The 25,939-nt window shown below is 36.4% G+C and overlaps 2 protein-coding genes across 2 annotated transcripts; one reads left to right on the top strand and one right to left on the bottom strand.

The window, feature by feature from the left end:
- Positions 1-13,517: 13,517 nt before the first annotated feature.
- LOC115966484 lies at positions 13,518-14,542 on the bottom strand. The gene is made up of 2 exons (XM_031085716.1): positions 14,221-14,542; positions 13,518-14,089 (listed from the first exon to the last, which is right to left on the bottom strand). The coding sequence occupies exons 1-2, from the start codon at positions 14,540-14,542 to the stop codon at positions 13,518-13,520; spliced, it is 894 nt and encodes a 297-aa protein (XP_030941576.1).
- A 6,267-nt stretch (positions 14,543-20,809) lies between these two features.
- On the top strand, positions 20,810-22,491 carry LOC115966483. Its single transcript, XM_031085715.1, has 2 exons — positions 20,810-21,064; positions 22,006-22,491. The coding sequence occupies exons 1-2, from the start codon at positions 20,810-20,812 to the stop codon at positions 22,489-22,491; spliced, it is 741 nt and encodes a 246-aa protein (XP_030941575.1).
- The last annotated feature ends 3,448 nt before the right edge of the window (positions 22,492-25,939 follow it).

Below are 25,939 nucleotides of genomic sequence, written 5' to 3'. Positions count from 1 at the left end.
CACAAATATTCTCATAGTCAAATAAATCCTATAGATCAAGTAACCAATCAAGAAAATCTACTTTATAAATAACTTGTAATTCTTCTAAAAGGCCTATATAAAATTTTCTTACAAATAAGTTGCTCGTGAGTTATGTCTCCACAATAGTTATCCCTATTGTTTCCATGCTTTAACGGCGGCATCATAACAAAGATATTTGTGAGTGCTAGTTGTACGTCATGTAATACTTGCTAAGTTTTTTGTCATCGAAATTGTTATCGTCACATTCATTAGCCACTAAACCAAGATAAGTCAAGGCTTTGATACAAATTGATGCAGGATATGGAAGCGTTAAGAAGCAGAACATGTCTACTTCCAGGGGGGAAAAAAAAACATTTGCTTTTGAAAATAACCTTCGCTTTATGAGGGTTCCTTGAATCTACAAGAGTCTTTGAATTCACAAGAAGAAAGGGTTTTGAAATCCACCAAAGAGAGAATAGACAAAAGTCTGAATTTTTATTAATATCAATAATATTGAAAAACATTTATAGACTTAGTGGCCTATTTACAAGACAATTTATTCTAAAATAATTTCTAATTAATACCTTACCAAAATGGGAACCAAATTTGATCTAAAAAACATTAAAAGCACCTAAAAACAAGGAAATAAATCACCTAAACCTAAAATAACATTTTTTTACATAAAAATATCAAAATTAAATAATTACAAAAATTAAATTGTAGATTCTATCCTACATCAGTTTTGGTCTAATAATCTATTGTTTTATTTTAACTTATAAGGAATTGAGACCTCATTAATTGTGAAATATTATGACACAACAAAATATCACAATTTTTTCACAATAAAATTTGATTATTTTATTTTATTTTATTTTATTTTGACCTAAAAAGAACTAAAAAAAATCAATAATTATGAAAATATGGTGACAATTTGTTGTGTCAATATAACTATTCCTAGGCCAAAATAATGTGTCAACACATAAATATATATATATATATATATTTCTTTTAAAACGAGCTCAAACCAATTTTAGTACATCTATACTATCTATAACAGAATTCTCCTCTTTGGACTGGACTTTTATGTAGTTCAAAAATACCCCTAGACCCTACGTTTAATAGGGACAAAATTTGAGAAAAATATAGTAAAAATATATCTCCAACTCCACGTAAAATGCCTACAAAATAGGACACTCTCCTACTAGTCCATGTCTTCAAAACAAACTTGTCCAAAAATTTAAAAAAAAAAAAAAAAACTTCTCAGTCCACTTTGATATTTCCCTCAAGACCACATTCCAAAATTTTTATTTATTTTTTCTAATTTATGACTCACCAAGTTCTTTTATTTATTTATTTATTTTTGAATTTCTGGTTTCCTTAATTCCTAATCTCACATACTCTAGTCAATTGGTTAGCTGAAACTCACAATTTCGGCTAGCCTTTTTTTTTCCTTTATTCCTTTTTTTTTTTGGTCTTTTAAACTTGATTTCTCTTTATTTTAAGGCTTTTAAGTAATAGTATTAAATAATAAGTGTTGTGTCTACCACTTATTTACAATACTTTTACAACAATTTTTCAATGGTAAGTTAAGATTCTTATGTGAACCCACCATTAAAATTATTTTTTCCCTACTAATAATAATCAATAATAACTTGTCACTTATAATTTATTGTGAAAATGTTGTAGACATAACTTTTTTAATATAAAAAAAATTTTCTTTCTCACCTAGACTCACTGTTTTGGCTTGTTACAAAACACAAAAGTTGAACAAACCAAAAGCTGTATAGTTAGGGCCATTGGCTCTTTTTATATAGTTAATAGATATAGATTAGAAACAAAAAAATAAAAAATGGGATATAACGTGTGTTGTAACTTGTAATAAGAGTGTTATGTAAAATAAATAAGGAGAAAATACTTTTCTAGTCCCGACATTTTAGGCGAGTTTCTATTTTGTCCCTTCTTATTTTTTAGCTCCTATTTTTTAGTCCCGACATTGTCTACATGTTAGTGCATAGGTTTTTTTTTTTTTTAGAGTTTCAATTTATGGCGTCCGCTCCTGATGAGAGTTCTTTATCACCATACCAAGACACCAATCAGTTTTAGGTGTACGCCAGCATTGAACCCCAGATCTCTTATTCAACCTTCAGAGACTTTACCAGTTGAGCTAACTAGAATCCATTATTAGTGTGTAGTTGATAAACTAAATGTTGATGTGGCTATTAAAATAATAGAAGTAAAAGAAACCAAAACAAATAAGAGAAAATAAAAGGATAAAAATAACCAAAAAATAATAATAATAAAGTAGATGAACAGGAAAAAAAGAAAAAAGAAAAAAAAAGACAATTGCCCAGGGGACAATTTTTTCCAAAAGGAAGGAAAAAAAAAAAAAAAAAAAACCATATGGGGTTGCGCACCGGACAATCTTGAAGAAATAGAGGTAGAAGGAAAAACACGAAACAGGCTAAAGGCAAAAAAAAAACAGAACGTTTCATAGGGACAAATATGTCCAAAATGAAAGAGACAAAAGTCATATGTGGTTGCATAGTGGACAATCTTGAAGAAATAGAAGTAGAAGAAAAAAATTGAAAGAGACAAAAGGCCAAAGTAAAAAACAAGAACGTTGTACAGGGACAAGAGTAGTATTTTCCTTCAAACACTGCTATAAAATTATTCTTGTATTTTATGCATAGTTCTAAATTACAAAAATTTGCAATTTAAATAATTTATTGATGACGTTATCATTGATATTTAATTTTCTAGAAATTTTGCAAGTATAGAAGATATAAAAAGAAGATGTAATCCAATGGTAAATTTGTCAAAATTTATCTCCAATAAAAATATATTAAGTAAGATTGTAACTTAAAATTATAATCAATTTTGTAACTAAATTTTATTCATATCAAAACACTTGTAATTTCTTAAAAATGTTAAGGACATATTAATCATTTTATAGTATAAAGTGGTGGACGTCATGTAATTAATTCTCTCCCTTCTTATCATTTCCATACAAATTAGGCTGATACCAAAACAGTGGTCCTCATGGAAATATCATTACTCTACCTCATTCATTTTACTCTTCTCTTGTACAACCAAATGGAGGAAATAATACTTCCAAAAAAAAAAAAAAAAAAAAAAGAGGAAAAAATACCCCTTCCTTACTTTTTCTTTCTTTTCTCATTCCCTTCTCCCATTTCCAAACATATTGTTAGTCTTTTTTGCTGACTTAGCATTGTCTCTTGTTGTCTGCAACTTATCATTATCCGTAACTGTTCCTAACCCGTGCATGCATGAATATAACTGAATTCGAAGAAAATGTCATTATATTTGATTTGGAATAGTAAAGAGTGTTTGTCCTTTCCTGTCACAAAAGTATTTTGCTTTTGAAAATTGGTGTTAAGCGTGTTTTTTTTTTTTTTTTTTTTTTCCCGATTGATGAGAGTGAAAACTGAGAAGTTTAAAGGGAAACAACAGAGAAACTTCATCATATTCAATAATTCAAATGCCCACTTCACCATCCCAACGTCATATTGAGATACAAACTATTGCCATCTTCTCGGATTCTACCAGCCAACCCCACTCATATAGCGTTTTCAGTGTCAAAATCTTTGAAATAAATAACCCATAATAATGCATTTGTCTTTGTCATTTCGAAAGACGTGTATATTATGTCGTAGCCATCAGCCACGATGTTTTTTGTTTTTAACCATGAAGTTGACTACTCCATAATATGCCACCTTCACTTCACCTTGCTAGGTTCAATTCATCAATTGTGGTGTTAATGGAATCCGTACCTTTTTGTCTTCTCATGCGGAATTGCGGATGTCCATGCATGTACAATAATATTTACTAGTTTTGATTTCGTTTTAAAATGATCTAGTCGCTAACCCGTGCGGCGCACGAGAAAACTATTAATAACTTTTCTAATATAAAAAAATTTCAATATCACGGTATAAATTATATACCAAACCAATAAAATCTATCATTTACAAAGTAATAAAGTCTATCACATACAATGAGATATCATGATAACCAAGAGCTTGAGATCATATTTAGAAAATATATAACTGATATAAGTACACTCCAATATAATTAATTACACAAATATAGTTAATTCCATACTCATTCAATCAAGTATTTTTCATAAATTACATTAATCATTCTTGATGTTCAAGATGTATCTAAATTTTAACATTGCCAGTAAACAAATATGCTAGACCTCGATGGGAATGAAAAGGCAAAATAATGCTAATTTACACAATTTCTGAAATCATTATTTCCACTATTGAGAGAGAGAGAGAGAGAGAGAAAGGGGTGGCTGTTGTGTTGCATCTCTTAAGAAGAATCTATCTTGTACATTTTTTGATATGTAATCAACAAATAACAAAATGGATGTACGACATTTAGAGTATGCACATTTGGGAGATTAAAAGTAAAGTAAAATGAGAAAATGAACCCACCTAAAGTTTTTTGCTCTCCCTCTTGATGTTGACTTTTCCATCATCTTCCAAAATCAAATTTATGTACTCCTCAAAGCCCTGTAAGGCATAAAAATTAACATTTGACAAAATTTACATGTATTCACTTAAAATTGTGAAAGATGCTAAAAATTATAGGTTGATATCAACCTTTTAACCAAAATTCAACATTTTAATGATTGCACATCAATCAGCAATTTTGCCATTGTTACTTGCAACATATATCTTTTTACTCAAATATGGTGCGATTTTGGCCATCAAATTTTACTCAAAAGCCAAGATTAGACAACCTCCATCTTGCATTACTCTAAGAAATCTATAGAATTACCCTAAAATAAAAAAGAACATGCCACAACCATATGGATAGGAGGCAAAAAAAAAAAAAAAAAGGTACATGTTCACAAAGATTTTAAAGTAAAAAATATACATTATGTAAACAGAACTTTTTCCACCACTTCTACATCTTCTAAAACACCAAAATAACCAAACCTCCTAAAATGAATTCATTTAATGCAATCTTTTTTAAATTAAGTCATTAAAATAACAGCAAATGACTAACAACAAGATCCTTTTGAAAACCAATTCTAAATAGTTCAAGGCTTCCAAAATTTGAGACTTTCAAGTTTCTTCTAGATTAGATAACTCTAAGTTGGGCTGATTATGCTCTTTTGGTAGTATTGCCTAGCAGATCTACTATTCAAACATTACAATGGCTCCAAATCAACCCTTCAATATTCTATCATCAACGTGGAATTCAGCCAATAGCTTCAAAAAGAATTTGATTTGCAAAATTCAGCCAGCAACATTATTTGGGTCCCTTTCAAAGACAGAAATCGGTCAAGAGTATTTATAAATATAATAAGTCTAGAGGATAATTCAATGATATAACAATAGGGGAAGTGGTAGCATAAATAAAATCTTTGCAGCTCTCCATACCATTTTAAATCACAATCATATCATTGAAAAAATTATAACACTATAAGAAAAAACTATACAATGTATAAAAAGAATTGACATGGAACAGAGCTGATATTGTACAAAATTACAACCAAAATTGCTATGATAAGCCTAAACACTGAGCTAACCTACATTTTTTTATAAGTTACACATACTGAGCTAACCTACACTTTGCTCTTACAAGGAGATGATGTGTGATTTGCTAGAGCTCATGGTGCACTGAGAACTAACATACAAGCATGTTTAGAACACAAAGAGCCTCCACAAAGCTGATCAAGCTTGCTCTACAGAATTCTTCACAGGTTTGATACCCAATAAATTAAATCAAAACCAACCAACCAAAATACAAAAAACTAAATCCTATGAAATGCAAAATTAAAATTTTTTTTTTAGCGTTCATATATTTTGGTGAAGATTAAATCTTTCAAACATGGAAGACTCATAGCTTGTCTACAATTATATGGATAACAACAAATAGAACCCAAAATATATTTAAAACCTTATTCAGAAGCTTTGAATTTAAAAAAAAAAAAAAAACGCAAATTAGTAAACCAAAGTGCTAAACTGGACCCAAAAACCACAATTTCACTCCTACTAACAAATAAATAAAGAGAACAAGTTAGGGAGGAAGTCCTAAATTAAATTAAAAACATCACTAACCATTCCTCAAAACGCCAAGAGACAAAGCCTAGGTAGAATTTGATCTTCTATGGTGTTCCCCTGGGAAAAACAAAAAAGAACAAAGAGGAAACATATTAGCAATTGAAATCTATAATTGCAGCAAACCCTAATTAGGAACCCCAAAATCCCAAAACTAATAAAAACCCCAAATCAACCCTTCAACCTCAAAGTCATCTTAATTTCGTCCTAATTCAATAATGTTCAGAAACTATGGGAAAAAAACCACAAATTAATTATAAGCAAATAGATTAGGACAACAGCAACAAAAAAGGAAGAAGATAAGGAAGATTGAGGATTCAAGGTGATCTTACCAAGGAGTTCTTGAGAAATTGAACCAAGAGATATTGGGGCGATCAGTTCTTGAAGAGGAATAGAGAAAAAGGGGAATGACGTTCAAAGTTGGGTTTTGGAGAAGGAGAACAAAAATTTTGGGTATCGGGTTTGATATTGCCGTGAAAAATAGAAATAGGTTTTTTTTTTAGCTGATTTTTTTTTTATAATAATTATGATGATTTAAAAATAATGATGACGTGGATTGAGAAATAGAAATAGTTTTTAATTTTTTTTTAAAATAATGATGATGTGGAAAGTTGTGGGACCTTCAAAGGCTTCCGTTTTATATATATATAGATAAATATTGATTTAAGTTTTTTGTTTTTTAGTCTTGAAGTATATATATATATATATATATATATATATATATAGATAAATATTGATTTAAGTTTTTTGTTTTTTAGTCTTGAAGTAAGTGGACAACTTGACTCCATAGCACTTTCCCTGCACCTAGCTATGCCTTTACGTCACTTTTCTTGATATATTTGTGGTGTTAATAGAACACAAGAAAACTAAACATGCTCTTGATTATTATTATTATTTTTGGTTGAGAATCAACATGTTCTTGATTTTGAAAACACAAAAAAATTATATATTCATAAAAAAAATTTTGGACAAAAAACAAAAATAGTTATCTAACGTATCCTAAGATTTTTCTCTTTCAAAATTTCAAAACTTGACTAAAATTATTTTCAGAAATATTCTATGGGAGGCTAAGGCTCTATTTGGTATGCGAGTTTAAACATTTATTTTCAGTTTTTAAACAATATTACATGTATTTTCACACTTTTTCACTCATTTATTTTCAAAAAAACTGAAAACTGTTGTTTAAACACAAGTACCAAACGGGCCCTAAACATGGTTGTCTTGGGCTTAATTGTTTATACTTTTTTTTAGAGAGACTTTCAACTTATGGCGTCCACTTTTAAAGATAGTTATTTATCATTAGACCAAGATACCAATCGATTTTTAATATAGATGGAGATTGAACCACAGATCTTTTATTCAATCATCAGAGACTTTACCAGTTAAACTATCTGAATTGTTTATACAATTATACTTTTAGGCTCGTTATATGATTTGGTTAGTACGTCTTCACTTATTTATTTTGTTTTTTTTTTTTTTTTTGGTTCTATCCATATGATGTACATCTTAATTAAAAATTATATGTAAATTATATATATAAAGACAAATTTAATACATTGAGTGAGTGATTATATGCGAATAATATATTTTTTTTATGAAATAAAAAAAATTAGAATAGAATAACTAATCCTACGTGGGCAGCCAATACTCATTATAGTAATTGACAATTTTCATGTTTTATTGGTTCCTAAAACATGCATGCATGAAAATATCACTATATTTGAGCTGGAATATTAAATGCATAAAATAGAATTTATCCGATAAACGTGAGAAATGTTTATTAGAATTCTATCCAATAAACACTGCAATCAATAAAAGAAAAATTGTAATCATAAATGTAGTAACACTTTAATTATAACTAAAAAAATGTTAAAAATATTATTAACTTTTTCAAACTTACGTGGTATCACAAATGAACTCGACAAGAAATAAACTAAACAAATTTGATTACTTATTACATGTTAACACGTCACTAAATCACGAAACAGTAAAAGCTATTCTTATGGGGAAAAAAGAATAATGCTTGTGCCGTATAATAGAGTGTGAAAACTGGATTTTTTTCCATAGTATCCAACAATAGAGAAACTTCATGTGGTTGAATCAAATGTGTGGCCGAGAGCAAAAGAGTTAAAAATATCTGACCTGACCATCCTAACGTCGACACAAATTATTGCTATATTCATGATGGATTCTACAGCATATTTTCAGAATCTTTGAAGTGTTTTTTTTGTTTTTTAACCATGAAGTCGACTCCATAGTCCATAGCACTTTCACTTCACCTACCGGACTTCAATTGTGGTGCTAATCGAATCCGTTCTTTTTGTCTTCTCATGCGGATGTAAATGCATCTATAAATAATGTATTTACTAGTTTTGAAAATTTTTTTTTTTTTAAATGAATAAGTATTGCTGATTCATTGCTAAGAGCATTTGTATTTACTAGTTTTGATTTTTTTTTTTTTAAATGAATAAGCATTGATTTAAGTTTTTTTCTTATTTGGCTATGAAGTAAGTTGACGACTTGACTCCATAGCACTTTCCCTTCACCTAGCTACTTCACCTAGCTACTACTTCGATGTTTTTACTTCACTTTTCTTGACATATTTGTGGTGTTAATGCAGTGGCAGTGCCACGTTCAGGCCAGGGTGTTCCCAGGAACACCCTGACCTGAAAAAAAAAAAAAAATTTATATATAATAATTAAAAATTTATATTTGTTTACCCTTAAAAAAAATTAGGAACACTCTCAACCAAATTAGGAACACCCTCAATCAAAAACGGATTCCGGGCTGAAACAAAAACTCTTGATTTCCCATACGAAATAATGAAAATATAAACCTATAATCCAAACAAAGCAAATATTGATCAGTAATGGAGGTTGAGGAGATGTTGTGCCAGGTAGAGGAGGCTTGAGAGAGGAGCATGGAGGTGCTATTAGGGATGAACGATGCTTGTTGAAAGAAGCAAGGTGGCGGCATAAAATGATGCTTGAAGAGAACATTGAGAGAGAAGAAAAGCTGTGACTAAGAAATAAGGACGAAAAAAGAAAAGAAGAAAGAAAAGAGGAAAGTAGATCTGAAGAAAAATCTAGAAAAGATAGGATATGTAAAGCACGCGTGAAGGAGGGTTAAAGCAAAAATGACACATAAGTTAAAATAAGAAGAAAAAAAAAAAGCCTTGGAGATTTCTGGAGCTATAGGTCCATTGTTTTCTCTGGGCCGTTCTGTGCTTGTAAAGCACCAGGACCGGGTTTCTTTTTTTTTTTTTTTTTTTTTTTTTTTTTTTTTTTTTTTTTTTTTTTTTCTGATGATTAATAACTTCTACTATTCAGTCAAAAAAAAAAAAAAAAAAAAAAAAAAAAAAAAAAAAAAGACCTACGGAGAAAACAAAGGAAAAGGGAAAAAAAGTTATTAAAAATTAATTTAAATTAAAGGGTGGGCCTTGGTTTATGGTTTGGGTTTTGACATGGGTATAATTTAAGGCTTGCGTTTATCACTTGATTGGCCCACTCAACTCTTAATTACATTCTATATATTAATTATACACATAACAAATTATAGAAGACAATTAATAAACAAATTAAACAACTAAATTATGTTAGGCTAAACAATAATTAATAATTTTATAATTAATGACCACCGCACACCCTTGGTGCGATGGTCACTCCACAGGTATAAGTGCTTGTGGAGTGTGGGGGGCAAGGGCCAGGGTTCAAATCTCCAGGAGGGAGTTTCACACATATATACACTTAGATTAGACTAGAGTAGAATTCTATCTTGTATAAAAAAAAATAATAATTTTATAATTAATGAAGCAACAATATAACAAATTATAGTTTATAAAAGACAAACAAATTAATGAAACAATTAAATAACAATAATTAATAATTTTATTAATATTTCAAATGAACTTATAGTTTATTGTTTATTATTTTGCTAGAATTATGGACAAATATTTGATAAGAAAACCATGTAGAAAGCAATTGTAAACTTTATGTATTTGCGTGTTTTTTTATACACATAACAAATTATAGAAGACAATTAATAAACAAATTAAACAACTAAATTATGTTAGGCTAAACAATAATTAATAATTTTATAATTAATGAAGCAACAATATAACAAATTATAGTTTATAAAAGAAAAACAAATTAATGAAACAACTAAATAACAATAATTAATAATTTTATTAATATTTCAAATGAACTTATAGTTTATTCTTTATTATTTTGCTAGAATTATGGACAAATATTTGATAAGAAAACCATGTAGAAAGCAATTGTAAACTTTATGTATTTGCGTGTTTTTTTATTGTTATTGTTGTCAATATACAAAATTTTCTTTTTATTAGATTGTGTAATTTATGCTTAGTGAGGAACACCCTGAAAAAAATTTCTCGAGCCGCCACTGTGTTAACGGAACCTCTCATTAGCCTCTACTCGTTTTTTTAATGTAGAAATTTAAGTTATTTATTCATTTTTCTATTAAAACAACTTAATTATCATTATTTTGAAAATAAATTAGAAAAGATATTTAATATATTGATTGTCCTTATACATGAGATATTAAATTAAAGGGAAATTATAACAGAAAAATTCTATTTGATTAGAGTTTATAAGCTTAGCTTTTAACTTTTAGCTTTTATATATAACTTTTTTTTTTAAATCTCTTTTTTTTCTCAAATTTTTTTCATTTTTTTTTCACTTTTTTCAAAGTACAAATATACTTTAAATACACTTTTAATAAAAAGTTTTCAACAAAATAGTTAAATATGTCATTCTCAAACAGACACAAATTAACGTGCAATTGAATCACATTCAAATCAAATGTGTGGCCAAGAGCAAAGGAGTAAAAGACATCTGACTTGATCTGACCCCTCTATCGATCCCAATGTCATATTAATACATAAGAAAATTATTGGGTACTCTGGGACTATATTCCCTTCATCTCACTTAAAGGTGGGCTCTATGGTGGGTGAGATATTACCCAAAAAAAAAATCACACAAGTAACATTATAACAAACAAACAAACAAAAAACATACACAATCAGTATTAGACAGATTCACACATATATGGTATAAATTTATAACAAAGAGAGTGATAATCAAGACTCAAAACACTCACTTTGTATTCTCAGAGTCAAAGATACCGAGATAGTCAGATAGAGAAGAGAGATGAGATGAAATTTATGAGAGAGAGAGAGAGAGAGATTTGTGATTTATGTTGTTTGGTTTTGGGTTGGGATGATATTTGATCTTGATGTGTAAGATTTTAAGTTAGAGTGTGCACAAATATTTTTAAGGGTAAATTAAACATATATAAAGTGAACCCCTGAACATAAAGTGACACCCCTTTAATATATATTAATAATAGATAAGTAGTTAAGAATAGGTAAGTGTGATTAAGTGACATAACTAAGATTTGACTTTAGATGTAAATTTTGGGACCTAGGGTTGTCCATGGGTTGGGTTTGTACTCAACAACTTCTTGTAACAGGGCAACTGACTCACTGTCGATTACCGAAAACAACGAGTGGAGTTGGTTTCAGTTTGGGTGGGCAGTGATCGGTTTCAATTGAAACCAATGAAGCAGCAATGTTGGTAGAGATTTGACCAAATCTTGACGTCTCTGGTCCAAGGTTTTCAAACCTAGACCATTCATTGAACTGTAAAAATGAGAGGTTCAAGGTTTTTGAAGTTAAATCGAGGTTGAACTGGGGTCAAATCATGATGACATCATAATTAATTTAATAATTATTTTAAATATATACAAAAACATTAAATTAATAAAAAAATAGAAAAATAGAAAAATTAACTAAAATAGTCCAATTCATCTAAAAAATACATAAAGCTTACAAAAATACAGTACACAACTACACATTGTTACACATTATGTGCATAAACAAGCCTTCAAGTTACAGTATACAACTACACATTGTTTCTTACAAAAATACATAAAACTTATTTCTAAGAAAACAATAATAAAACTTCAAACTCCAAGTTACACATTGTGTCTTACAAAAAGACATAGAAATTATCTCTAAAATACAAAATAGAACTTCAAAATTCAAACAGAATTATTATGATCATAAATTATCAACGTCATGGAAGTTATCATGCTCATCATCATTCCCTGGAAATCCAGGAGGAGGGCCAATAGGTTGTCCAAATGTTCCCAAATCAATTCCTTCAACCTCACTGCTATCATCTATAGATTCTACACATAAATTTGAACAAAATAAAAAGAAAAATCATTATAATGTTTACACAAGTTTGAAAAAAATAAAAGAAAAATCACTATAGGTTATCAAATTATTTACATATAAACTAACCTTCAATATTAGAAGAAGGCTCTGCACTTGTTGGATATGCACCCTCTTCATGAATTACATTCTCCAACTCTTCATAATTAAGATATGGGTCTTCCTCTTCCACAAATACCCAAAAATCAGTTTTGTTGATACTTGCATAATCAATGGGGTCAAAATTAAACTTTTTGTTGTAAAGCTTGCATCATAAAATGTCATGCTCATTATTGGAATTTGAACATAATTAATAACTAACAATTACATTATATAAATGTCTTCTTAAAAATTAATATAATGACAAGATATAGCATTTATTTACCTATGTCTCAATCGCAAGTTATGATGAACAAACACAAGATCATTGAGCCTTTGATGCTCAAACCTATTTCTCCTTTTAGAATGTATTTGGTCAAATAAACTCCAACAACGCTCACATCCAGAAGAGGTGGAAGTTTGGCTAAGGATTCTAATTGCCAATTTTTGCAAGTTTGGAGCATCTGCACCCCACAGCTTCCACCATTCATTTGATTTTCATAACACAACGTAATCTAATATTAATCAACATAAACAAACAAACTTTCAATTGAATAATCACTTTAGTTATTCTAACTATAGTGACAAAACTAACTTTCAACATGAACAAAAAAACTAAGATTTGTTTATAGTATTAAAGTAAACTAATTACTTCTCACCTGGATGAGTGGTCGTGCTTGTTGACAATGCAAGATCTCTATCAAAGCTCCCAATACGGTCTCGAAAATATTGAGTTTCCTTAATTACCTTTTCTTGGTCACCATCATATTTTTTCCCAATGTAGTCCAAAACAGCCATATTTATTGCTGGTTTCCGACAAAAATTCTCCTCATCATATTGAAAAATAAGATTTAACCAATATGTAGCAACATGAAGATCTTTACGCAAATGTTTGTCTCAACGGTTTTTTATAATTGAGGTGTATGGCTTGTACAAGTGCTTCCTCATTCGAAAGATCTTCTTGATTCCCAACCGTGCTCTATACATGCCCTCATACACATATCCTATTGCAGGCCTTTGATCAAAATCAACAATCCGTAACAAACGAATGAGTGGCGATGAAATATTGACAAGAACATTAATATCACTCAAAAAGAATTATCCAAAATGATAGAAACTGCTTCTTTTGTCTTTAACTCTCTTGCCAATATATTGTCCACAAAGAACTTGCTAGTCACTGAGGCTTGCAAGTCATGCTTATGCACATGAATGCTTCCAAATGAAAGGAAAGTAGTAGCAAATCTTGTTGCTCCCGAACGTACAATATTTGTCCAACCAGGTCTATTCCTCAACCAAGCAATCAAAGTCATATGATTATAAATAAAAACTGTAACTTTGGATGCACGTTTTTTGAGACTATCCACATGAGGCATGTCTCCCATATCCTGCAACACAAGATTCAGGCAATGTGCTGCACAAGGAGACCAATTAATAGTTTTATACTTTTCACACAACAATTTACCAGCAGATACATAATTGAAAGCATTATCAATAACCATGTGAACTATGTTTTTTGGACCAACCCATGTAACTACTTCATCAAACAATTTAAACAAGTTTCTGGTACTCTTCACAATCTTTGAGGCATCAACTGATTTTACAAACACCATTCCCCTGGGACAATAAACAAGGAAATTAATCAATGACCTATGTCTAGTATCTGTCCAACCATCAACCATAAGTGTACATCCAACTTCTGCCCAATGCCTACATTGTGAGTCAACCAACAATTGAACCTCTTTTTTTTTTTATCCCTCAAGAAAGGGACCCATACAACATGATAAGATGGACCTTTGTAACCAGGACCAGAAGTAGCTACGGCATCAATCATCCTTTGGTAGTACATTGAATTCACTGCATTAAAAGGAATACAATTGTCATACATCCACCTTGCAATAGCCATATCAGCTTGCCTCACCTTTTCTTTACTTTGAAACACACTTTTAAGACTAGGTTGAGCTCTTGGAGTAATTCTTGGAGCAAAGTAATTATCCATTGGCTTTGTATCCTTTCTTTTACCTAAAATAGGATTTTTAGGCAACCCACTACTAAATACTTGTTGAACATCTTCATCTTCTTGCATATCACTATTTGTGGAAGGCACACTAAACATTTCTTCTTGACATTATTTCTTAGCTTTTTTCTTCAACTCAAACTCCTTCAAATATTCCAACATTTGGTATCTCACATCATGAGAAACCTTTTTACATGATCCAATATCACCTTTTATCCCCGCAAGGTGTCGTTTCATCCTATTAATACCCCCACCTTTATATGTTTGCCTATAACACACACATGTAAAAGTATTTCGTACCTTCTCATCCACCCCAAGGCTAAAATGTTCCCAAGCCGGATTAACCTTTTCCCTTATTCTTGAGCTAGACTCCACTATATTGGAATCAACTTCATGTGATGGAGTAGACCCAGTCTCCATTTCCATTTTAATCTAAAAGACTAAACAACCAGTCAAATTAACAAACTAATATACACAGAGTCATAAGAGTCAAAGAATCACAACTTCATACATAGAGTCAAATTAACAAACTAATATACACAGAGTCATAGAGTCAAAGAATCACAAATTCACAACTTCATACAATTTCTGAAATTCACCAATTTTTTACAACAAACCCATCACCCCAAATATCCAAATACACAGTTGACAGTCCACATATAGCTATATATATTCACAAACACAAACATATATATACTCTCACATGCAATTATCATATAACATAATTGATCACAAATTATTTTACACAATAAATTGACCAAAAAATATAAATTGACATAAAAGAAAGAAAAATTAAAAAGGATAAAGTACCTTGCAAGAGTAGAGTCGAAATGAGTAGAAGTTGAAGAATGGTAGAGAGTGGGACTTGGAGTGACAGCGACGAGGCAGAGTGAGAGAGAGGCAAAGAGTGAGCTATGATCTGGGCAAAGAGTGGTGGCCGATGGCGATGAGGCAGAGTGAGAGAGAGGCAGAGAGTGATTGAGGGAGTGACTGAGTGAGCTGTGATCTGGGCAAAGAGTGGTGGCCAATGGCGACGAGGGAGAGAGGCAGAGATAAGAGATGAGAGTGAGTAGTAAGGGAGAGGCAGAGTGTGATTAAGATTTGAGAGAGTGAGGCATGGGTTTTAGGGTTTCTATTTGTGGAACGCATATGCACATAAGCCCAAACGACGCCATATAGGAAAACAAAAATAGAGAAGAGAGTCCAACGGTGCCGTTTAAGGCTTGAAACACAGGAACTGTGTGAACCGGTCATGGTTCACAGAACTGAGCAATCGGACTGCGGTTCACACAGTTCCATGCTTTTTTTTTACATGGAATGGTTCTTCACCCTAAACAGACCGTAAAGCTGAATGGTTTGAAGTTTTCCTGGTCAGACCATACAGTCTGGTTCGGGTTTCAAAACCTTTCTCTAGTCGAGATCTAGCTGGATCTAGTTAAGAAATAGCTGGATCTCAATGAATCTCGTCCAGATCGCGCTGATTCTAGACAAATCTCGCCGGATCTGCATCTAAGAGAGGGGGGAGGATGATGAACAGTGAGATTTGGAGGTAAGGTTGGTTAGGTTAGTTAGGGTCATTTTTTCATGTGAATACCTGTCGACTAACCATGAGTTTTAGAAATAAACATTATGAATGTTGTGATATAAGATAAATAGTGACAACGGGTTCTTATATAAATTCCATGGGTTTATAATATGGTATGAAATATATAAATGTCATGGGTTTAAGATAAATAATCATAACTTTCCTTGGGCTTTTATATTAGTAACACAAATTCATAATTCTCCATAAGCTTGATATGTTTGCTATGAATTTTGGAAAAATGAGGAAGAGGGGGTTATTAAAAGGGGCTAGAGGGAACAGAGAGCTAAAGACATAAGGAAAGCAATACGAGAGAAAAGAGAGAAGTTTGTAAGATTAGCTCGATTTGTTGGGTCTCTAAGTTAAGAACTGCCCATAGTAGGAAACCCAAAGCCCACATTACAAATAGATTGTGAGCCCAAGTAGTGGACCAACCCATACGCCTCATTTTTGGTGCGCACAATTGGTGCTATATGTGGGAATCTCCTACATAGCTGTGGTTCAACTGAGACTCGCGCTAGGGAAATGTCTGAAGGACGGTAAGGGAGTTAAGTTGAAAGTGGTTCTAGGGGGTCTTTTCGGGGATCTACCTAGCAAGAAAGAAGGCACAAAAGGTGTGAAGATACAGATCGTGAGCAAGAAGAGGAACGATCCGGCCTTGGAGAAGGGTCGTATCAAACACGCCGGACAATATCAGGTGCATCAGGGCATGGGCAATTTGACGAGAGAGATGAGGAACTTGAATGTTTGTGAGGGCTGGTGAAAGATTTGGAGCTGGAAGCAAGAGGTAGGTAATAGAGAAAAGACCATGATGATTGGGAAGAGGAATCAGCTAGTGGGGGAGGCCACTACGGAGCCGGGTCCTATCAATCTAGTTCCCAGCAACACCAAGACCATTCATGGTCACAAGAATGTGCAGACCAAGACTCGGATTCCCCAGAGGAGCGACGGCCTCGGAACGTTGCCATGGAGGCCATAAGCCGAGCTTTACACAGAGCCACTCGGTCACCCTTCTCAGACAACATTGAACAGGCCCCAATGCCTAGCAAATTCACACGCCTACCAGCCCATGTGCCTCATTTTTGGTGTGCACAATTGGCACCATCTATGGGAATGTCCTACATAGCTATGGTTCGACCAAGACTCGCATCGGGGAAATGTCTGAAGGACGGTTAGGGAGTTATGCTGCAAATGGTTCTGAGGGGGTCTTCTCGAGGATCTACTTGGCGAGAAAGAAGGCATGAAAGGTGTGAAGATAGGAATCGTAAGCAAGAAGAGGAACGGTCTGGCCTTGGAGAAGGGTCGTATCAAACACGCCAAACAATGTCAGGTGCTTCAGGGCATGGGCAATTTGATGAGAGAGATGAGGAACTTGAACGTTTGCAAGGTTTGGTGAGAGATTTGGAGTTGGAAGCAAGAGGTAGGTAACAGAGAAGAGACTATAACGATTGGGAGGAGGGATCAGCTAGTAGGGGAGGCAGCTATAAAGCCAGGTCCAATCAATCCGGTTCCTGACGACACTGGGACCATTCACGATCACAATAATATGCGGACCAAGACTCGGATTCCCTAGAGGAGTGATAGCCCCAAAACGCTGCCATGGACGCCATAAGCCAAGCTTTACGCAGAGCCATTCGGTCGCCTTTCTCGGATAACATTGAACGAGCCCCAATGCGAAGCAAATTCACGTGCCTACCATTTAACTTATACGAGGGGAAAACAGACCCGGTAGAGCATGTCAATCATTATATCCAAATGATGTCCTTACATACTCATAATGACGTGCTAATGTGTAAGGTATTTCCCTCGAACCTCAAGCCCATTTCTTTGAGATGGTTTAATAGGTTACGGAAAGGCTTCATTCACAGTTTTGCCTGGTTGATCCAAGAATTCGGGGTCCGGTTTGTGACCTGTAACCGGGTTCCGCAACCAATGGACGCATTACTATCCATGAAAATGGGAGTAGGGGAAACCTTTCGCAGCTTTGCCAGTCGATATTGGGAACTTTACAATGAGATCAGTGGGGGCAACGAGAAAATTGCAGCGAGCACCTTTAGAATGAGGTTGCCCGAGGACTCTGAACTGTGGGAGTTATTAACGAGGAGGCCTCCCAAGGATATAAGGTAGCTCATGAGATGCATTGAGGAGTATAAATGCTTAGAGGATGACCAGCTTCAAAGTAAAGGCAAAGCCCCGCAGTGAGTCGTCCTCGGCAAGGTGGTTTCCAGTCAAGGCCCCGAAAGGATTTAAGGATTCAAGAGTCGGAGGCACAAATGGGGGAAGTGAACATAACGTTCAAGGAGCCAGTGCACAAGATCATAGATCGAATCAAGAACAAGTCGTACTTCCGGTGGCCGAACAAGATAGGAGGCGACCCATCCTGGAGGAACCAAAACTTGTACTATACTTACCACAGGGATAAAGGCCATACGATTAAGCAGTGCCAGGTGTTGAAAGATCATTTAGGGCAGTTGGTGAAAGTAGGATATTTGAAGAATTTTGTGGTGGATTTAGGGAACTGAGGTACCAGGCAAGGTACTCAACAAAGGGGAAACCCTCTCCCACCGCCGTTAGGAGTGATCGAGGTCATCCACACTACCCCAAAGGGTATTGCTATGACTAGAAGGAAAGGGGTGTTGGCTATAATGTCGATAGAAGATTTCTTGGGCAAGCAACCCTCCAAGAAGAAGATGAAGCTCACACGAGAGCCCATCGCTTTCGATGATGATGATTTAGAAGGAATGATTCAGCCGCACGATGACGCTTTAATGGTGATTGCCCGGATAAATGGTTTCATAGTGAAGAGGGTGATGGTGGACCAAGGGAGTGGGGTCGATGTGATGTATCCGGACCTGTTCAAAGGGCTCGGACTAAAGAGCAAAGACCTCTCAAGGTACGATACACCCCTGGTCGGTTTTGATGGCTGGGTGGTGATCCCCGAGGGGCAAATTTCCCTTCTCGTGAATATGGAAGGTAAGGAAGTAGTAGTAGCATTTATAGTGGTTGCCTCATTTTCTCCATATACGGCGATTCTAGGAAGACTGTGGATCCATTCGATGGGGGGGTTCCGTCCACCCTGCATGTGAAGGTCAAGTTCCGCACCGAGCAGAGTGTTGTTGTAGTAAGGGGAAGCCAGCAAGTAGCTAGACAATGCTTAGTGGCCACAGTTAATTGGGAGAACAAACAACCTAAACAGAAGGAACCACCCGAGGAGGTCCCTTTATAGCAATAACATGAGCCCCAAGAAGGAATGGGGGCTAGTTGTGCCAAGGAATTAATCAAAGTAAAAATATTACCAAATGTTGACAAGCATTTCCAAGTAGGGGCAAGTATGAGGGATGAGGACAGGTTTGCGACGTTACTATTTCTTATATAGAATGTAAATGTGTTTGCTTGGAGCCCGTATGAGGTGCCCAAGATGGATCCCGAATTCATAATTCACAAGCTTAATGTAGACCCATCATTCCCTCCCAAGAAGCAGAAGTCGAGAAGGTTGGCTAAAGAATACTTTGAGGCAGTTAGGTAGGAGGTCTAGAGGTTAAAGGAGATTGGGGCGATAAGGAAAATTTTCTTTCTAAAATGGCTGGCGAATACCGTGGTGGTGAAGAAGAAAATTGTCAAATGAAGAGTTTGCATAGATTTCATGGATTTGAACCAAGCATGCCTAAAGGACCCGTTTCCTATGCCGAAGATCAATCAATTGGTGAACGCCACATATGGGCATCCGAGGATGAGTTTTCTAGATGCCTTTCAAAGTTATCACCAGATTGCCCTGGCCATCGAGGATCAGGAGAAGACAGCATTTATCTCCCTAAACGCCAACTATGCCATTTGGGCTAAAGAATGCTGGGGCCACGTATCAACACATGATGACAAGAATGTTCTAAGATAAGATGGGGTAGACGGTTGAGGTGTACATTGACGATATGGTGGTAAAGAGTAAACAGGAGACACGACATACAGAAGATCTCCAGGGGGTGTTCGAAGTACTTCGACAGCATAAGTTGGGCCTTAATGCTGATAAGTGTGTCTTCGAGGTGGGGGCTGGCAAGTTCCTAGGGTATTTGATCACAAACTGAGGGATAGAAGTCAACCCCAATCAAATTGAAGCCGTGAAGCGCCTCAAGTAGCAGAGTAGTCCGAAGGAAGTCCAAGTATTAACCAATATGTTAGCTACCCTTAATTGGTTCATTTCCAAATTTGTTAATCGTTGCCGTCTATTCTACCAGCTTTTGAAGAAGTGGAGGAGATTCTAGTGGAATGAAGAATGCGAAAAGGCTTTTCAGGACTTAAAGGAATATTTGGTGCAGGCACCTATGTTGACGGCCCTAGAACCCGGGGAGGACTTATTCATGTATCTCTCAGTGTCAGATCTTGCCGTGAGTGCCATGCTTTTGAGGGATCAAGGAGTGCAGTAACCCGTGTATTACATCAACAAGACCCTGGTCGATGCTGAGACAAGGTACTTGCCCCTAGAGAAGCTGGTATTAGCACTAGTGCATGCTGCGAGGAAGCTGCCTCACTACTTTCAAGCTCACACTGTTTATGTGTTGACCAAATACCCTTTACAGTCATTGCTGAAGAGATTCGACTTCACGTGCTGAATAGCTAAATGGGGAACCCGGCTTGGATCCTTTGATATAAGGTATAGGCCTAGAAGTTCGGTGAAGAGCTAAGTTCTTGTTGATTTTGTTGCAAAGTTTTCCCTTACGAATGTGATGGAAGTGATTTGTCATGTGGATTGTCACCCGTGGAAGGTGTTCGTGGACGGCGCGTCTAGTGCAATGGGGGTTGGAGCCGGGATTGTTATCATCACTTCGGAAGGAATAAGGTTGGAACATTCTTTCAGGTTAGGGTTCAGGGCCTCTAATAACGAGGTTGAGTATGAAACCTTACTTGCTGGATTAAGAGTCATTTTGGATATGGGAGCATGGGAAGTTGAGATTTACTCAGATTCTCAACTGGTGGTTAGCCAGGTGCAGGGCAGTTTTAAAGCCCGAGATTCCCGAATGAAGGAATACTTGCGGGTCGTGAGGCAGGTTATGAGTTAATTTCTTAAGGCAAAGGTGGATTAGGTGACTTGGGGGCAGAATAGACATACAGACTCTCTAGCTACATTGGCGTCATCAATGACAGAGGATGTACCTTAAATAATCATGGTGGAGCTCATAATGGAACTGAGTATTAACGCTGCGACAGGTGTCGCAATGGTTTCAATGTCCGGGCCATGTTGGATGGACCCAATCATCAACATTTTAGCCTAGGATCGAGTACTAGATGATGAAAAGGAAGCTAACAGGGAACGCCGAGTAGCTGCTCGGTATTGGTTGTTGGCAAATCATAAATTGTACTAGAGGTCTTTTGAGGGATCGTATCTTTTATATTTGTGCCCCGAGAAAGTGAATGAACTCTTGGCTGAGCTACACGATGGGGTGTGTGGCAATCATGTAGGGGATCGCTCATTGGCACACCGAGTGATGACCCAAGGGTTTTAGTGGCTGCAGATGCAGAAGGATACCGCCGAATATATGCAATAGTGTGAACAGTGCCAAAAGCACGCCTCATTAATCCACTAGCCAGCAGGTTATCTGAACCCAGTCAACAGCCCGTGGCCCTTTGCACAGTAGGGGCTGGATATTCTCGGTCTGTGTCCTTGGGCCTTGGGCAATCAAAGGTTTGTTTTGGTAGCTATTGATTACTTCACCAAGTCGATAGAGGCAGAGGTGTTAGCTAATATTGATGCAGACGTTAGAAAGTTTGTGTGGTGAAATATAATTACGAGATTTAGGGTGCCGGACTCTCTCATATCTGATAATGGATTGCAATTTGATAGTAGAGCCTTTCGCGAGTTTTGCAATGATCTCGGTATCAAGAACAAGTACTCCACCCCGGCATATCCTTAGAGCAATGGCCAAGCCGAAGCCACCAACAAAGCAATTGTGAATGGATTGAAGAAAAGGTTGGACGGTACAAAGGGTAGGTTGGTCGAGGAGCTGCCCAACGTTTTGTGGGCATATCGGACAACCCCAGGAGGTTTATGGGAGAGACTCCATTTTCCCTAACGTACGGGGCAGAGGCTATCATACCAGCCAAGATAAACCTATGTAGTGCTCGGGTTGCGAAATTCGCCCCTACCCAGAATGATGGATTGATGGTGGAACATTTGGATTTGCTAGAAGAGTACCAGGAAATGACGACTATACGGCTAGCCGAGTATCAGCAAAAGCTTGCCCGGCACTACAACCGAGATGTGAAGACAAAGGAATTCGGCGCTGGGAACCTAGTGTTGCGGAAAGTAATGGGAAATATGCAAGACACTAATGCTGGGAAGTTAGCCCTGACCTGGGAAGGGCCTTATAAAGTCACTGCCATTGCAGGCGCAGAAGCATACTACCTTGAGGATCTAGACGAGAAACCGGTTCCCTGGCCATGGAACATCCATAATCTAAAGAAGTTTTATCAATGAACTGTTGGCATACGCGTATGTTAAATAATATAAGGGTAATGATTATTCATATTGCTATGCTCACATATGGTTCCATTACTATTAACTTACTAGCCCCAGCTAACAAACACGAAGAAAATCTAATCCTAATTATCTAAGAACAAAAACCTGCTTCTCGGTTCGATCCTAATCACCGAGCAGGTGGAAACCTGATTTCAAATTTTATCTAAGGACAGAAACATGATTCTTAGCTCGATCTCAATCACTAAGTAGGTGGAAACCTTATTCCAAATTTATCCAAAGGCAGAAACCTACTTCTCGGTTCGATCCTAATCACCGGGCAGGTGGAAACCTGATTCCAAATTTATTTAAGGATAGAAACTTGCTTCTCGGTTCGATTTCAATCATTGGGCAGGTGAAAACCTGATTTCAAATTTTATCTAAGGATAGAAACCTGCTTCTCAGTTCGATCTCAATCACCGGGCAGGTGGAAACCTAATTTCAAATTTTATCTAAGGACAGAAACTTGCTTCTCGGTTCGATCTCAATCACCAAGCAAGTGGAAACCTAATTTCAAATTTTATCTAAGGATAGAAACCCAATTCTCAGTTCAATCTCAATCACTGAGCAGGTGGAAACCTGATTCCAAATTTAGCTAAGGACAGAAACCTGCTTCTCGGTTTGATCCCAATCATCGGGCAGGTGGAAACCTAATTCCAAATTTATCTAAGGACAGAAACCTGCTTCTTGGTTCAATCCCAATTACCGGGCATATGGAAACCTATTTTCAAATTTTGTCCAAAGAAACCTATTTCCTGGTTAGATATTCATCGCCGGATGGGAAAAAACCTTAAATTGAGTTATTCCACGAATGGAAACAAGCTTTCCAAGTCTATTCTATTCACTGAGCACACAGAGATTACGTCAAGTTATTCAAGGGGTTGAAACCGATCACCCGGATTCAACCCAGATCACGGGGAAGGTGATTACCCTATGTTTTCCTAGAAAGGTCAATGTATGTCAAATTTAGTTTTTATTGTCGAGGAGTCAATTCTTTCTAGATATAGGTGATCTCTTCCAGACCGATCCTAGTCACCATACTTGCCCAGATATAGCCTACCCTTTTTGAAGATAAGTGAGTAAACAGTTCCAATCGCCATTCATAAGCGAACCGTGATTAGACCACCCATCCATCAGGAATATATATAAAAAGAGGGAAATGAAAGAACATGGCAGAAAGAATAACTTGGTAGCAACCATTCATGAGTATAAACAAATGTTCAGTCACCATACCCAAATCAAATAAAGAAAACAAATAAAAGTTAAACCAATGTTTTGTCACCACAACTTGGTGACTGTAGGAAAATAAAACTTAGGAGAGTAAGAGTCAGATCATTGTCCCGTCACCACAACCCGGTGACTTTAGGCAAACCAAGCAACTGAAAGGAATAAGCCAAAAATGAAAGTAAATTAAAACATAATGGATCAAACAGAAGGATCGGAGGGTAGAAGTTGGGTAACTTTGTCGGACCGCTGGGCGAGCACATTCTCGGTTGGTTAGTCGACGGCAAGCATTTGTCCTTGTCCATCTTCAACAGCATGAAGATTGCTGGTGACCTCAAGGTTAACCATCTCCACGTGAGTGTCGATGGCGTGAACTAACTCCCTCATGCTAAGGGCTTCCTCTTCATCGATAGCATCAACTTGACTTTGAACAGAGGGAGCAAAAACGAGGTAGGGAATTTGCTCGAGATTCCTCAGCGGGGAATCCTCTGCTACTCCCATTACCTGTAGAGCTGCAAGCCACCCTTCGCCAAACCCATGATTCCAAGCTTGGTGGACAACGGGCTCCATAGAATTTTCAACATCTGCGAAGCCTAGATTGTACCCCCTCTCCTTGGAGGCATTAAGGGCCGCCTTAAGGTTGGCAATCTCATCAACCTGGGCCAAAGTTAGGCTTTCCACCTCTGCTAGTTTAAGCTCTATGCCCCCTAGCTTGACCTCCACCTCAGCCAATTTCTTCTTAGTTACCAAACATTCCTTTTCGGTAGCTTGAGCCCTCTTCATGACAACGTCAGCCGCTTTCCCCTTCTCTTTCGCCATGTCCTCTTCCACATCCTTCAAGGCCTACTCCCTTTCCACGTCCTCAGATAGTTCCTTCAGCCTTTCATCAAGGATGTGAGTCAACTGCATGGCCTAGTAACATAGCAATAACAAGATATCACAAGTGTAGGGAAGAAGGAAATACGCATGCAAACGAAACAAATGAAACATAAAGGGAAGAAGGGTTACCGCTATTGTATGCCATTGAAGTCACCTTGCCATCGACTCCTTTGTCACCTCCAAGAAACAGTTGATGTCCTCGGGCAAAAGGAGGCCCTACACTAGGCTTTGGGCACCCGCCTCCCCTTGGCCCTAGGCCCAAGTCCTTATGCTGGCAATCGCCGGCAGAGGCTCATCCCCGAACTTCAAGGAGGGCTGCCATCCTACCTCAGGCCTGGAAGAGGACGCAACATCTCTCTCAACCTGGGTAAGTGGTTGCGAGGCACCAATTGGTTCCCGAATTAAAATCCCCCTAGATGCCTGAGGAGGGGTCTTTGAAGGAGGAGGCGAAGGATCAATAACGCGCTGCTTCTTCTTTGCATGGCTAGAGGGAGGAGGCGGAGTTCGGTCCCTACCGGGAGGCTGTTGGGATTGAGCGACCGAGCGTGTCCTAGGCAAGAATCGGTCAACTGATAGGGTGCATTTGGTTACCATTTCCTCACCTAAGTTAGCTATTTCCTCTGTGGGGTGGATTGGTTCGGCTGCAATCAACTCAGTAGCCTAAGGTGAGCATAGGGCCCTTCGACGAGAATGTGGGCTTTACGGATTCAGGACATGCACTCAGCTGATTCGTCCCTTACCGGGGCAAGTTCCTCCGCGTTAGTGTATCTAGTACCTAGATCCCAAGCTTCACTAGTGGTCAATGAAGGCGGGAGGAAGTTTGCATGCCGAACATCTATGTACGAGAGCGACGGGCTATCTACTAACAATGCCTGGCTGAATGTTTGCCAGGTAGAATACACCGCGTTAACATTGAGTATCAAATGGGATGCTCGGAGTTGGCTGTCCCTACGCATAAAAATTTATGACCTAAGTACAAATTTAAGATCTCTCACGTGCACAACTCTGAGATTTGGTTGAAATCTTCTTCCTTCTGCAACAAATCAACAAAGGGATTGGTTAGTGTATATGCAAATAACTGAGTAAAAGATTCAAACTTAAAGCAAATAAAGGTTCTCAGTACTGACCAACATCACATGGCGAAAATGGGAAAGGGAGCTCATCGGCAAGCCAATTGCCGCTCACCCGAATGAATTCCCCCGTCGAGTTTCTGTTGGAATCGGGAAGGCATGATATCAGCCGTACCTACATATCCCTAGTTTTTAGGTAGTAATCGATCTTAATGTTTTCACACAGACTATACATG

This window comes from Quercus lobata, chromosome 11, assembly GCF_001633185.2.
Source record: "Quercus lobata isolate SW786 chromosome 11, ValleyOak3.0 Primary Assembly, whole genome shotgun sequence".
Classification (NCBI taxonomy): Eukaryota; Viridiplantae; Streptophyta; class Magnoliopsida; order Fagales; family Fagaceae; genus Quercus; species Quercus lobata.
This window is presented reverse-complemented; position numbering and strand designations above follow the sequence as displayed.

Excerpts from the sequence above, each read along its gene's own strand:
- LOC115966484 (XM_031085716.1), bottom strand. The coding sequence starts at position 14,542 with ATGTTTAGTGTGCCTTCCACAAATAGTGATATGCAAGAAGATGAAGAT. Across the intron at positions 14,090-14,220 it reads TTCTGGTCCTGGTTACAAAG|ATACTAGACATAGGTCATTG; the intron begins GTCCATCTTATC and ends ATGGTTGGACAG.
- LOC115966483 (XM_031085715.1), top strand. The coding sequence starts at position 20,810 with ATGGGGGTTGGAGCCGGGATTGTTATCATCACTTCGGAAGGAATAAGG. Across the intron at positions 21,065-22,005 it reads ACTTGCGGGTCGTGAGGCAG|GTTGGTCGAGGAGCTGCCCA; the intron begins GTTATGAGTTAA and ends TACAAAGGGTAG.